General features: G+C 37.2%; 1 protein-coding gene across 4 annotated transcripts in view; it reads right to left on the bottom strand.

Moving 5' to 3' along the window:
* LOC102145267 (C-type lectin domain family 1 member B) overlaps window positions 1–13,834 on the bottom strand; it is a 21,955-nt gene extending 8,121 nt beyond the window's left edge. Inside the window, exons 1-7 of one of the 4 annotated variants that reach the window (XM_074005887.1) lie at window positions 13,750–13,834; window positions 13,005–13,103; window positions 12,818–12,879; window positions 11,885–12,004; window positions 11,570–11,724; window positions 9,868–9,974; window positions 7,768–7,980 (exon numbers count right to left, since the gene is read on the bottom strand). In XM_074005887.1, coding sequence (XP_073861988.1) covers window positions 7,836–7,980; window positions 9,868–9,974; window positions 11,570–11,724; window positions 11,885–11,999 — 522 coding nt within the window. In that variant the 5' untranslated portion in view covers window positions 12,000–12,004; window positions 12,818–12,879; window positions 13,005–13,103; window positions 13,750–13,834 and the 3' untranslated portion in view covers window positions 7,768–7,835. Of the gene's footprint in view, window positions 1–7,767; window positions 7,981–9,867; window positions 9,975–11,569; window positions 11,725–11,884; window positions 12,005–12,817; window positions 12,880–13,004; window positions 13,104–13,749 lie in introns of those variants that run through there. The other 3 variants (XM_005570100.3, XM_065523709.1, XM_005570101.4) reach the window with 3 other exon arrangements.

The following is a 13,834-nucleotide window of genomic DNA, read 5'->3' as shown; positions in this document are numbered from 1 at the left end:
ATAAATGTGCCACAAATGGCTATGAAGAGGAGGATTTGTGCCGACTAGCACTCTAGCTTCTACCCAATACTTTGTGGGCTCAGGCAATTTTACTAGTTCCCATTCAGCGTGTTCAATTAAAATTTACTCAAAGAGCAGATTTACATGCCTTCAGCTTTGTAGTACTAGAAAGGGGAAACATCTCCCAGTCAGATGTAGTACCCATTTTCACAAGGCATTTAGGTAAAGGGCTTACAACTACATTCTACAAAGTTTGTTTAAACGTCTTAAACTTTATAATTCTATTAACCTGTATGTTTTCGTTTGTTTTTTTTGTTTTGTTTTGTTTTGTTCTTGGCCCCAGATCATTTTACCTTTTCTTTCTTTTTTTTTCTTTTTTCTTTTTTGAGACAGAGCCCCATTCTTGTCACCCAGGCTGGAGTGCAGTGGCATGATCTCAGCTCACTGCAACCTCCACCTCCCTGGTTCAAGCGATTCTCCTGCCCCAGCCTTCCAAGTAGCTGGGATTACAGGTGCCCACCATCACACTTGGCTAATTTTTGTATTTTTAGTAGGGATGGGGTTTCACCTTGTTGCCCAGGCTGGTCTGGAACTCCTGACCTGAGGTGATCCACCCGGGTGTGTTGGCCTCCCAAAGTGCGGGGATTACAGGCATGAGCCACCGCGCCGGGCCTATTTTATCTTTTCTGGTGAAAAAGGGTTTGGGTTCCCAGCAGGGAGCTGCATCTGTGAGACCTATAAGGAACAACAAATTTGATAAGGCTTCTTCAACAGTCCTGTGATTCTGTGGGAGGGGCACCAATGCAAAAGGGGCTCCCTGAACTCCAAAATTTACCTTGACCTGGGTAATAGGCATATTTGCCGAGAGGATAACCCAGTTATCATAAAACCAGCCCAACATGGTTTTTGTGTGAAGCATATTAACTGCTTCACCTGGGGTGATTAACTTGGTATTTTATAGGGAGAGTTGGGCAGTTTCCTGCTGATACGTTTGGCTGTGTGCCCCCAAAAATCTCATTTTGGATTGTAGCTCCCATAATTTCCACGTGTTGTGGGAGGGACCTGGTGGGAGATAATTGAATCAGGAGAACGGTTTTCCCCATACTGTTCTCATGCTAGTGAATAAGTCTCATGAAATCCGATGGTTTTATAAGGGGGAACCACTTTCACTTGGTTCTTATTCTCTCTCTTTCCTGCTGCAATGTAAAACATGCCTTTTGCCTTCCCCCACGAACGTGAGACCTCCCCAGCCACATGGAACTATGAGTCCATTAAACCTCTTTTTCTTTATGAATTACCCAGTCTTGGGTATGTCTTTATTAGTAGCATGAAAATGAACTAATACAGTAAATTGGTACCAGTAGAGTGGGGCAGTCTTGTAAAGATACCCAAAAATGTGGAACCAACTTTGGAACTGGGTAGTGGGCAGAGGTTGGAGCAGTTTGGAGGGCCCTGAAGAAGACAGGAAAATGTGGGACAGTTTGGAACTTCACAGAGATTTGTTGAATGGCTTTAACCAAAATGCTGATAATCATATGGACAGTGAAATCCAAGCTGAGGTGGTCTCAGATGAAGATGAGGAAATTGTTGGGAACTGCAGTAACGGTGACTCTCGCTATGTTTTAGCAAAGAGACTAGCAACACATGTTGCCTGGCATTCCCATCCCCAGCAAAGTCTCACCGTAGCCTCAGCCACTGAGGAAATCAGACACCAATGATGCTAATTACAGCTGAAGAAATCATATGGAGACTACACTATTGAGCTCACCTAGAATCAAAGCCAAAGCACCCTACTCAACCAATACTACACATACATCTATAGAAAAAAGTGTTTCCCTATGAAAGCCAATGCATAAAATTAAAGGAAACAATCCCTTTCCAATGGCCAGAGAGAGGATTGAGGACATAAGTCCCTTCCATCTACCGAACAAATTTCCTATTAAATTTGTGAAGGGATCATTTAGTTCAGAATTTTTGGCTAACTCATTTGATAGGGCAGTAAGACCCTGTAATGCTTTAGTTACGGTCTGCCAGGAGCAGTGTTATTAGGGATATAAGTACAGCATTGAATCCTGATCGTGACACAAACTCCACCTTCTTTTGCTAGTATCATGTCTAATGCTATCCTATTTTCCCAGGCCATTTGACTGGTGGGTCCGAAGGAATTAATAAAGATCAAAGAACAATTAACACATTGGAATATTGTCAGACATAAAATTTATAAATGAAAGGCCAATCTAAGAAAGAAAAAACCCAGATAAATGCTTACTGTCTAATTGGGAAAATTTTACAGATAATTTTGCTGTCTTTGAAATTATTCTGTATTCAAGGTAGCATTTTTTCCCATTCTAATACCACTTGCTAATTTTACTATAAAAATAAATATTTTCAACAACAAAAATTGCAAAATAAAAAAGCACATAAACCATATCATCTTAGAATCTCATCTTCCTCATTATATGTATAAGAAAACAGGCAAGGTGCAATGACTTACACCTGTAATCCCAGTATTTTGGAGGCTGAGGTGGGTGGATTACTTCAGTTCAGGAGTTTGAGACCAGCCTGGGCAACATGGCAAACACTGTCTCTACAAAGAAAAAGTCAGCTGGCTGTGGTGACACATGCCGGTAGTCCCAGCTACTTGGGAGGCTGAGGTGGGAGGATTGCTTGAACCCAAGAGGTCAAGGCTGCAGTGAGATATGATCATGCCATTGCTCTCTAGCCTGGGCAACAGCATGAGATCCTGTCAAAGAGAAGAAAGGAAAGAGGGAAGGAAGCAAGAAAGGAAGAGAAGGGAAGGGAAGGGAAGGGAAGGAAGGGAAGGGAAGGGAGGGGAAGGGAAGGAAGGAAAGGGAGGGAGGGAGAGAGGAAGAAAGAAAGGAAGGAATATTTGCTTTAGTAATATTAATAATATTGCTAAATATACTAGTAATAGGTGCTCTGTTTTTGGGTGCATATATATTCTAGTAGGATGCTGCATCGTACCCTGTGCCTGAGGATTAATTCAAAGACTTATTGAAATAGCTCTCACTAAAACCTCTTAGGATCCTCCTCCCCCGATTCAAATAGGCTTTTCCTTCAAGAAGACCAAGTAGAACAATGGAGCCAAATTATGTTAGAAAGATTTGAAGAGAAAGAGTTATGACAAAAGGGAAAGGGGGAAGTTGCGGGATATGATGAAGTTGCTCTTCAAATAATCTGATCAATCTTTTATTCTTTAATTCATAGTACCCCTCCACCTTTTTTCACCTTTTTTTCTTTTTGCCTTGTTAGATGCCCAGGCATGCCACAGTACCAGGCGTTATCAGTACCAGCTCACTTTCCTTTCCTTATTTGGAAAGAGGACTAACTTTCTAGCTCATTACAGACACCCCTTCCCCTTCCTCTCCAATTCTTTTACGTGCCCGCCCTAACTAAAAAAAAAAATCAAATGTTTAGCCAACCAGGATGAGTTTAGAGTGTACGACCTGAGCCCAGCCAATGGGGAAAAGGTACACGGGCAGGACTTGCATCAGGAATAAAGGCTCTCGTGCCCCTCTGTTCAGGTGTGCTCTCATGGTAACTGGCCAAGGAGGCACCCCTCTGTGCAGAAGTAAAATTGCTTTGCTAAGAATCCTTTGTTTGAGTGTTTAATTTCCTTAGGATTTTGAGCGTTATTCCTAACAACACCATGAACTGTACCCATATAAGACAGTTAACTTTATTGATAAATACCAATAAATGCTGTGTATGTTCTGACGGTTCCACTGAACAATTGTTCCCTCATCTCTCTACTTTTCCTTGGGCCTCCTTATATTTACTAAGCCCTAACAATATTAAAAATAGGCCAATAATGGCCCTACAAAGACCTGTAAGTGTTCAAGTAAAGGAAGAGTCGCATGTCTCTTACTTTAAATCAAAAGCTAAAAAGGATTAAACTTAGTGAGGAAGGCATGTCGAAAGCCCAGATAGGCCAAAAGCTAGGCTTATTATATAAAACAGCTAACCAAGATGTGAATGTAAAGAAAAAATTCTTGAAAGAAATCACAAGTGCTGCTCCAGAGAACACACAAATAATAAGAAAACAAGATAGGCTTATCACTGATATGGAGAAAGTTTAGTAGTCTAGATAGAAGATGAAATCAATCACAACATTCTCTTAAGTCAAAGCCTAATCCAGAGCAAGATCCTAACTCTTGTCAATTCTATGATGGGTGAGAGAGGTGAAGAAGCTGCAGAAGAAAAGTTAGAAGCTAGCAGAGGTTGGGTCATGAGGTTTAAGGAAAGAAGCCATCTCCTTAACATAAAAACGAAAGATGAAGCAGCAAGTGCTGATGTAGAAACTGCAGCAAATTACCCAGAAGATATAGCTAAGATAACTGAAGGTGTCTACACTGAACAATAGATTTTTAGCATAGATGAAACAGCTTTGTATTGGAAAGACATGTCATCTAGGATTTTTATACCTAGAGAGGAAAAGTCAACATCTGGCTTGAAATCTTCAAAGGACAAGCTGACTCTCTTGTTAGGGCCTAATGCAGCTGGTGACTTTAAGTTAAAGCCAGTAGTCTTTTACCATTTCAAAAGTCCTAGGGATCTTAAGAATTATGCTAAATGTAACCTGCCAATGCTCTACAAATGAAACAACAATGTCTGGATGACAGCACATTTGTTTATAGCATTGTTTACTGAGTATTTTAAGCCCATTGTTGAGAAACGCTGCTCAGAAGGAAAATAAAGGTCTTTTTTTTTTCTTTTCAAAATATTACAGCTCATTGACAATGCACCTAGTCACTCAAGAGCTCTTATAGACATGGACCAGGAGGTTAATGTTTTCATTCCTGCTAACACAGCATCCGTTTCTGCAACCAATGAATCAAGGAGTAATTTTGACTTTCAAGTTTTATTCTTTAAGGAATACACATCAGAAGGCTATAACTGCCACAGATAGTGATTCTTCTTACATATCAGAGCAAAGTCAATTGAAAACCGCCTGCAAACGATTAACATTCTAGATGCCATTAAAAAGATTTGTGATTCATGGAAGGAGGACAAAGTATCAACATTAACAGACACTTGGAAGAAGTTGAATCCAACCCTCATGGATGACTTTGAGGGGTTCAGGACTTCAGTGGTAGGAGTAACTGCAGGTATGGTGGAAATAGCAAGAGAACTAGAACTGGAAGTGGAACCTGGAGATGTGGCTTAATTGATGCAATTTTATCAGGAAACTTTAATAAATGAGGAGCTGCTTTTTATGGATGAGCAAAGAAAATGGTTCTTGAGACAAATATTACTCCCGGTGAACACGCTGTGAACATTGTTGAAGTGATAATAAAGTATTCAGAATACTGCATAAACTTAGTTGATAAAGCAGTAGCAGGATTTGAGAGGACTGACTTCAATTTTGAAAGAAGTTTACTATGAGTAAAATGCTATTTAACAGCATCTCATGCTACAGATAAAAATTTCATAAAAGGAAGACTAAATTAACACCACAAACTTCACTGTTGTCTTATTTTAAAAATAGCCACATCTACCCCATCCTTCAGCAACCACTGCTCTGATCCATCAGCAGCCATCAACATCAAGCTTCCACCAGCAAAAAAAGATTTTCACTCACTAAAGACTCAAATAATTGTTAGCATTTTTAGCAATAAAGTATTTTTAACAAAACTGTGTACATTTTTTAGACATAATGCTATTACATACTTAATAGAAGACAGTGTAATGCAAACGTAACTTTTATATGAATTGGGAAAACAAATAATTAGTGTGACTCACTTTATTGCAGTAATTGCTTTATTGTGGTGGTCTGGAACTGAACCCACAATATTTCTAAGGCATGCCTGTAGGTTAGTTTCAAATTGAACAAGGCAGAAGTCAAACGTTGCTGAAGTTCACTTAGATAACATGTAAAAGATTTAGTATTTGAAATGAGGTGGTCTGACCTGTGCTACTAACATTTGTGCTGTTTTGATTTTATGTATAAGATGCTTTAGATAGGAATACCAGAAAAAAAATGACAGTGATTGGCTTACAGTTTTAATTGTATTGTTGCCATGCACTAAGATATTATTCTTCTAAGTTTATGTGTGCTATAGTGATGTATACACATATATTTTTCCATTTTGGGGGGATGAAACAAAGTCCAGAGATACTAATTTTGGACAGTTTTCTGAATTATTAGTTCCTATTTAGTTTCTCTAAATAGACAATTCAAAATAAAAAACATACTGATACCATTACCCAAATCCAAGATCTCCAGACATTTGAAGTAACAAGTAAAATTTGAGGTATTTCTGTTATTGTTCCTAAGCCCTCCAAATCTGCTTGTTTATTGATAGTCTAGAAAAAAGATAAAGATTCAAGTGTCTTTGAGTGTTAGTGCACAGAGCTTTAAGAGTAACACACATTTATTAAGGATGTGTTACATGCTTGGAATTCTGATCAATACTTTACATAATCATATTAAATGATCTTCACAATTAACTTATGAGCAAGGTAATAATATCAAACCCATTTCAAGATGAGAAAATAGAGTTTTAAAGACACCAAATTACTTATCCAAAGCCACATAGAGAGTAAGTTCTAAAGTAGTGATATTTCTCTAACTGTATTAAAGACTACTTGTATAAGAATTGTGTCATGGTGCCGGTAAAAACCCAGGTCTCTGTGTGTCCTCAGTCTTCCTACTGAGTAACATCAGCATTTGTGTTTCCTATTTGGTTTCTCTATGTTTTGACCAACACCTCCGTTGAGATGTTTGAGAATCATGTTCATAAATTGTATCCACTAGTTAAAAAAGGGAAGCTGTGGGAAAGAAATGCAACTTTTGCCTATATCCTGTGAAAGGGTGCCTTTCTACATATTCTGTAAATGCTTCCTCAGTTACTCAGCAAAAATAAAGCACAGAACTGTTAGGAAAACGCTAGATAAAGCATTCTTACTTGTCCTTCTGTCTAGTAGCCTCTGAAACTTGTTAAGAAGCATTTATTCATTTTACAAACCCCATGAGTTTTCTTGCAAACTTTCTTTTCCTTCTCTAGCACAGAAAATTACTACTGTTGAATCTAACCAGAGGTAGACTTGGATTTTGTATTTGTGTAATGTTTTAATGATTGAGGTATTTTTCTCATGAACTATCTTATACAATGAGAAACTAGTATCCCTCTGTTTTGTGAGCCAGGGTCTGGGGTTGGTGCTGGTAACAGAATAGTGAATGGGGAAGTCATACTCTTCGCTTTCATGGAGTTTCTAGTACAGTTAACACTCTAAAGTTTTATTTTAGATTGTGGAACTGTGAGGTATAACAGATGGGTGTTATTATTTCTATTTTAAATATGAGAAAAAGGAAGTTAAAAAGGCTATGAAACTGGTTCATGATTGTCATTTACATAATTGACACCTAAATTATTTTGCTGATTCTAAGTTTAATATTCCTTTTACTATCTTACACTGCCTTTCAAACCTAGATAGTTTGGACAGATTTCAACAACTTTTTGCACAACTTATATTAATTAAGCCCTAACCTATGTTGGCCTGATTTTGATTTTATGTGTATATATCTGAAGATGCAGTAAATCATACTATGTTCAGGTAATTAGAAATGGAGGACAAGAAGAATGAAAATTAAAGGAAAATAGAATAATTGGGAAGTAAATGATAAACTCATGTTATTGTTTCTGTATATTCAAAGAAGAGACTAGGGAATTCTGATAGGAAAGATAATATTAAAAATAACTCCAAAGAGAAGAAAGGGAGAAATACGCAATTTTCAGCTACTGATTCATTCATACATATCTTTTATTGTACAATAAAGCCCTTATCTGTGTTATCCTATCCATCTCTTTGCATTAAGGTAGTTGGTCAACCTTGGTCATGCCAGCCTTCCTCTCACACATTAAATAATGTTTGTTTTCACAGAAGGTAGGGTGCATTTTCCCATTATGAAAATAAGCACAGTTCATATTTCCTTTTCCGTCTTCCAAAAGCTCAAACCTGTGAATGGGAAAGTTAGAATAAATTCCTTTGAAAACTAAGCAAACAATCAGTAATCATACTCTGTGTATAGTAGTTTGATGCACCAAATAGAGTCTCTGAGGAAAATAGGAAAAAAAGAAAAAGCAATTCTCATTGTTGAGAAACTTCCACGCTGCTTGGCAGTACAAGGTACGTATATTTGAAAAGCCCAATATCAATTTCATGTAGCATAAGATTGGGAGCAAGGGAACTCTAGGTACAATAGGAGCCCTGAAGAAGTGATGGAGATGGCTCCAGAATAATGGGAAAATGCGTTATCTACAAGATCAGACTTTAGTTCAGTATTGATGGAAGGTCAGGGCTTAGATGAACTGACAGGAGATGGAAGAGCCCTACAGGACAAGTAGCTGCAATGAATGGGAATACACTCGTGGAAAAGTGAGTTGATTCAGTAGTTTTGAAATCAGGCTTTCTGTTACAAGATAAATCATCTAAGACAGCATGCTGTATTTTAATTGTCTGTTAAGTTATATTTATTTCTTTCTAAACTGCTTATAATGAGAGGACAAGGAACATATACTTATTAGTTTATTTAGAAAATATCTGCAGAACCATGTGGCAAAGATTTTCTACGTGCTGAGGACACACTGATAAAGAAAGAAAAGGAAGATAATGTCTTTCTTGTTGGGGAACTTTCATTTCAATGGGGCGATACCAGCAGGAAGCCCACAAAAAATAGACAAGAAAAATTCAGACAATGGTAAGAGTTACAAAGAAACAAAACAGTGGTAGACTGTATGGATGTGGGTTTAAGGGAGGCTAATTTAGTTTGGGTAGAGTTAGCCTCATTGAAGAAGTGATGTTTAAAGAGAGACTTGAGTCACAGGAGATAGATGGTCATGGAGTTGTGAAGGCAGAGCATTCTAGCAGAAGAAAATAGCAAGACAAAAGTCTTAAGGCAACAAAACAAGTTTGATTTGTTGGAAGAATGGAAAGAACACTAATTTGCCTGCAATACTGTGAATGAGGCAGCAAGCAATGGGAGATAGGAGATAAAGCCCAAGGTCTGTGAAGAGGCTTGCTTGTAGTTGTAGTATCCTAAGATTCTACCTATAGCAAATACTTAATAAATATTTGTTTAAAAATTTAATTAATAATTTGAGTAATTATCAGATTATATAAGTTTTGGTTATCAGTTTAAATTTTAATTGAAGAGAGACTGCAGTTTTGATGTACAGGATGAACAAAAGATGTCGAGACTAGAGATTAGAAAGCCATATAGGAAGCAACTCAACTCTTAATGCAATTAGTCCCTTTGCCTGGATTGTTTGTAGAAGGATGAAGCTTCATTAATGGACATTGGAATTATCTTGTGAACTACAAAGTATCGAATTCTTGGAGACTCCTAGAATAGAAGAGTAGGCAAAATAACACTGAAAATTCAAAAGGACTCTCAAGGTAACAACTGTCAACTGTAAAATAATGATAATGAAATTTTGTTTCAAAAATATATGAAGATAATCAGAGCAAGCAAAACACGAACACACACACACGCACGCATGCGTGCCCGTGCGCGCGTGCGCGCGCACACACACACACACACACACACACACACACACACACACATACATGCACACAGTGTTCCATGGTAAAGTTGAATGTAAAAATGAATGGGAATAATATCAGAGATAAAGGTGGATTGTGGCTTAGATAAAGAGCAAAAGAATGGGAGAGAGGGGAAAGAAGAATTGTCTTATGACCAGTACTCTCTTGTTTGAATTAGCGGGTAAATGAACCAGCTGCTGCTTATACAATCCATAGTAGTGACTTGGACTGAAAGAAAAGGAAATCTCAAGAATAAGAGTTTCTAGTACTGCCTCCTATTCTAAGTGTCCAGTGACTTACATATTTTCTGAGAGAACCGAGCCATCCTCCCACTTCCAGACCTCATTGGACTTCTGGCGAGATAATCCGACCCAACGAATTAAACCAGTCCTGGCTTTGATGTATTCCTATAGTAAACATAAATAAACACAATAATCAGAATCCCTCCACAGCTCTTGGTAATGACAGACAAGCTTCGTGATAAGACGTTGGACAAAAAATGTTGGATTACATGTCTATATTAATATTAATGAATTACATTTGATGTTTGAAATTGTCCCAATTTGACTTGTCTGAGAACTTAAAAAAAAAGTAGGACACAGGTAAAATTGTACACAAAATAGCTGATATTCTAATCTTGCTTTGTTTTATGACATATATTTAGATCTTCAGTCAGTTGAGGATTATACTCCCAAATAGAATACCAAATATGATTCAAAGGAATACATGTAAACAGAGAAAGGAAACACAAAGAAATATATTGTTGATGAGCTGTATATTCCTTAGAGTTAAAGTCCTACCTGCTTTGGTTTTATTGCTCGTCTTGCCTATAAAATCTTATATATAGAAGTATTAACTTGTTTTAGTTAATTGTATAAAGGCATTTATGATGTCTTTCTCAAAACGATTTATAAATAACGTACATCTACCTTTCCCTATTTACTTTCTTCTAATTAGCAATTATCACTATCTAGTAAACTATATACTATATCATTTGTTTTGTTTCTTGGCTGTTGCTTTAACTAGAATATACTCTCTTTGAGGTTAAGGATTTTTCTTTCTGTCTTATTAACTGCATAGGTCCAAATTCTGGAATAGTTTCAGCACATAGTTGTTGAATTAATGAAGGAATAAGTGAATCAATCAACCTATGGGTAACAAAATTATGTGAAGGCCAAATGCTTATACATTCTCAGACCTCCCAGAATAACAAGTGATGATGCATTCTTGGTAAATAAAAAATGACTTGAGCTTCTTGGCAGATACGTGAGACTCAAAATGGCATTCCACAGGAGATATTGTGTGAAAGTCATGTGTGACTGTTTATTTCTTAAAGCTTGAGCCACCAGGAACCTTTCTGTTATTTCCTAATATTTTCTTTAAAATATATCAATATTCTATACTTCCCAATAGGAACTGACAGATAAATTCTACCTGAAATCCAACTATACAATTTCTTATTCTCGAAAAGTTGCATGACTACTTTTAGTTATAAATCTTCAACCTGGCATCTGCCTAGACTAATACAAATTCAGGATATGCATATATGTCTCGAATTAATCTCTATATAATAGAGCTGAGATTTTTAGAAAACTATCTTATTTTGCTGGAGTGGAAAGAAAAGCTAATTTGTTTAACTGGATATCTCCCGCATGAGTCTGAGTCCACAGAAACAGTAAGCGGACAGCACAGCAAGTTAGAACAACAGAGGATACAAATAAATATGAACATTGCTGGGCTGACTCTTTACGTGTGACCCACTATGTCCTGAGCTGTCAGGAAGGGACAAGTCAATTTGACTGATCAACTCTAGCAACGTTGTAGAATATTATGATTGGATTGAATATTTGGGTTCTGTAGTTCTTACTAGGTTTCATAAGGTTCTTAGATTAGTACAAACGGAAAGATGTTAAGAAAAATGTAAAAAACAAAAAAGGTCAAGTGTTACATTTGAGGTTTCTCTCCCTTGCCTCCAAAATATTTGACATAAGAATCTTCTTACCAGAATGTTATGGTTGTCAATCTTCAGTAGAGTAGCATTCAAGTCAGTGCAGTACTGCTTACTCTCTTTCCATGTTAAGTTGTGCTTGAAGAACCCATAGCAGTTATCTCCATAGTATCTCCAGTTTGTGTCACAGGGGCTGCATTTATGACCTTCTGGAGAAACCAAGCACAGGAATGGTGTATTTTTTCTAAATTGGGCTTACATGTTCTCCACATTCAATGTTTTCTGCATATCTCAAGACTCCCTTCAGTTGCCATAAGAGAAATGCTCCAGGGGTTGGAGAGATGAAGAGGTTAAAAAAACAGTACTTACTGAAAGTGCCCTTTAGTTCTGATTGTTTTATTACATATTGGCAGAAACGCTTTGCTAATTGTTGCAGAGTTCCTGTGCGATTTTCATTCTCATCTTGTAGGTAATTGTGCTGCATGACAGCTAGATTCAAAAAGTAAATAATAATAATTTGTAATTAGAACCATAGAAATGATGCAAAGATCTGTCATTGAATTTTCATTTCATTAACATTGCCAATATGTGAGGAGTTAACTAGATACACATGATTAAATGAATATTGAAAAGTGTGAAGGGGCTATAAAGAACAAATCAAGAAATAGAACTGACACCTGAGGGTTAATGAGTGAACTGTTTGAAGGAGACAATGACAAATAAAAAAATCCCAACATCAGTAATATCCCCAGAGCTTGTATTCACTTGCTTCAATACAAGCTTCTCAACTGAGTTGTAGAGGTGAATGACCTTTTATTTTCTGTACTTTCTGTGATGCCAAACTATTCATTCATTTAAAAGTGCATACTGATTTCTTGTTATGCTTAAAGTACTTGTGATATTTAGGTAAATAATAAAGAAATACAGGATGATAAGTGTTAGATTCTAACATCTTTTAAAAAATCAACAAATGCACAAACAAGCAACAACTCCACAGACTACAGTGTGCCATTGGAGGGCTGTGAGAATTACAGAAAGAAGAAATGTGCAATAATTTAGTAAGCAAAATGAGAAGCAGAAAACGTTAGACAGAGAGAATAGAATGAGAAAAATTTCAGACAAGGAAACATGGAATTTATATATGAAATTGAAAAACTCTAGTTTGGTTGGTTCTTAGGATATGCAAGATAGGAAAAGGGACAAGGAAGTTTTTAAAAATAGTTTGGATCCACACTGAGGAGGGTCTTAAAGGCTGGTAGTACATTCTTAAAAATAACTTTTAATTAATTAAAATCTTAAAACCTTATCTTAAACTCAAGGAAATGGTCAGCATTCTCCTTTATTGAGATTCTCTTGGTAACTATCTGTAGGACAATTGGAGTAGTGATAAATACACAAATAGTGACCATTGAGAAGCTTAATGGGATATGCCATGACCCTTTCAGTATTACCTTCCTCCAATCAAATTTCTGGCAGAGTCAATACTTACACCAAATCCCCAGAGCTACCAGCCCGACAACCATCCCCATGCACAGAATCAGCAGAATCAAAGCCATCACACGCCACCAGGAGGAAGAAGCAGGATCAACTGTAGGCATATAATAAAGATATCAAGGAGCAGGCAGTACGGGTTAGCTATGGGGAAGGCTCACCCCTGCCCCTGCCCCTGCCTTCTCAGGGTCCTCCAAGTAATAGAAAGAGCTTTGCTGGCAGATCTCACCTGTGTTCTCTTGATGATCATCAACAATAGGCATGGCCCACTCCCATACCACACACCCATCCTCATCCCCAATGGACTTTACCTCTCCAAGCCAAAATATTACTTGCTGTTAAGGCCTGATGCGTTTGTATTTTTTGTTTTGTTTTGTCTTATGCCCACCCATTCCATGAATAATTGTTTTAATAAACAGCAAATGAAGAATCACACTCATTTGCTCACATTCAGAAAACGAAACTTCCAAACATTCTCTTCCCTTATCCCCTTGACTTCTATGCCCTCCAGCATTAAACGTTCAGAACCTTAATGCAGTTTTCCCTGCATGTATATTGGATGCTTGTAATCTAAATAGGTCTGTATGAGCTTATGAAAACACTACTCAAATGCTTTAGAGCATTAACATCATTCAAGAAAAAGAAATTAAACTATATACACTATCCATAGTAGAAAAAGAAAAAAACTGAATCAACTCATTTTTTAAATTAATTTCCAAATTATTGGCTCTGAGCATTCTTACCGGAGATGAGAGCTGGTTTTCGAGTTTTAATATTTAAGGTGACGTATCCATCTTCATCCTGCATGGCTTCCCGAGTACTGCAACT

This window comes from Macaca fascicularis, chromosome 11, assembly GCF_037993035.2.
Source record: "Macaca fascicularis isolate 582-1 chromosome 11, T2T-MFA8v1.1".
Classification (NCBI taxonomy): Eukaryota; Metazoa; Chordata; class Mammalia; order Primates; family Cercopithecidae; genus Macaca; species Macaca fascicularis.
The sequence above is the reverse complement of the archived record's forward strand: the minus strand, read 5'-3'. Positions and strand labels throughout refer to the sequence as shown.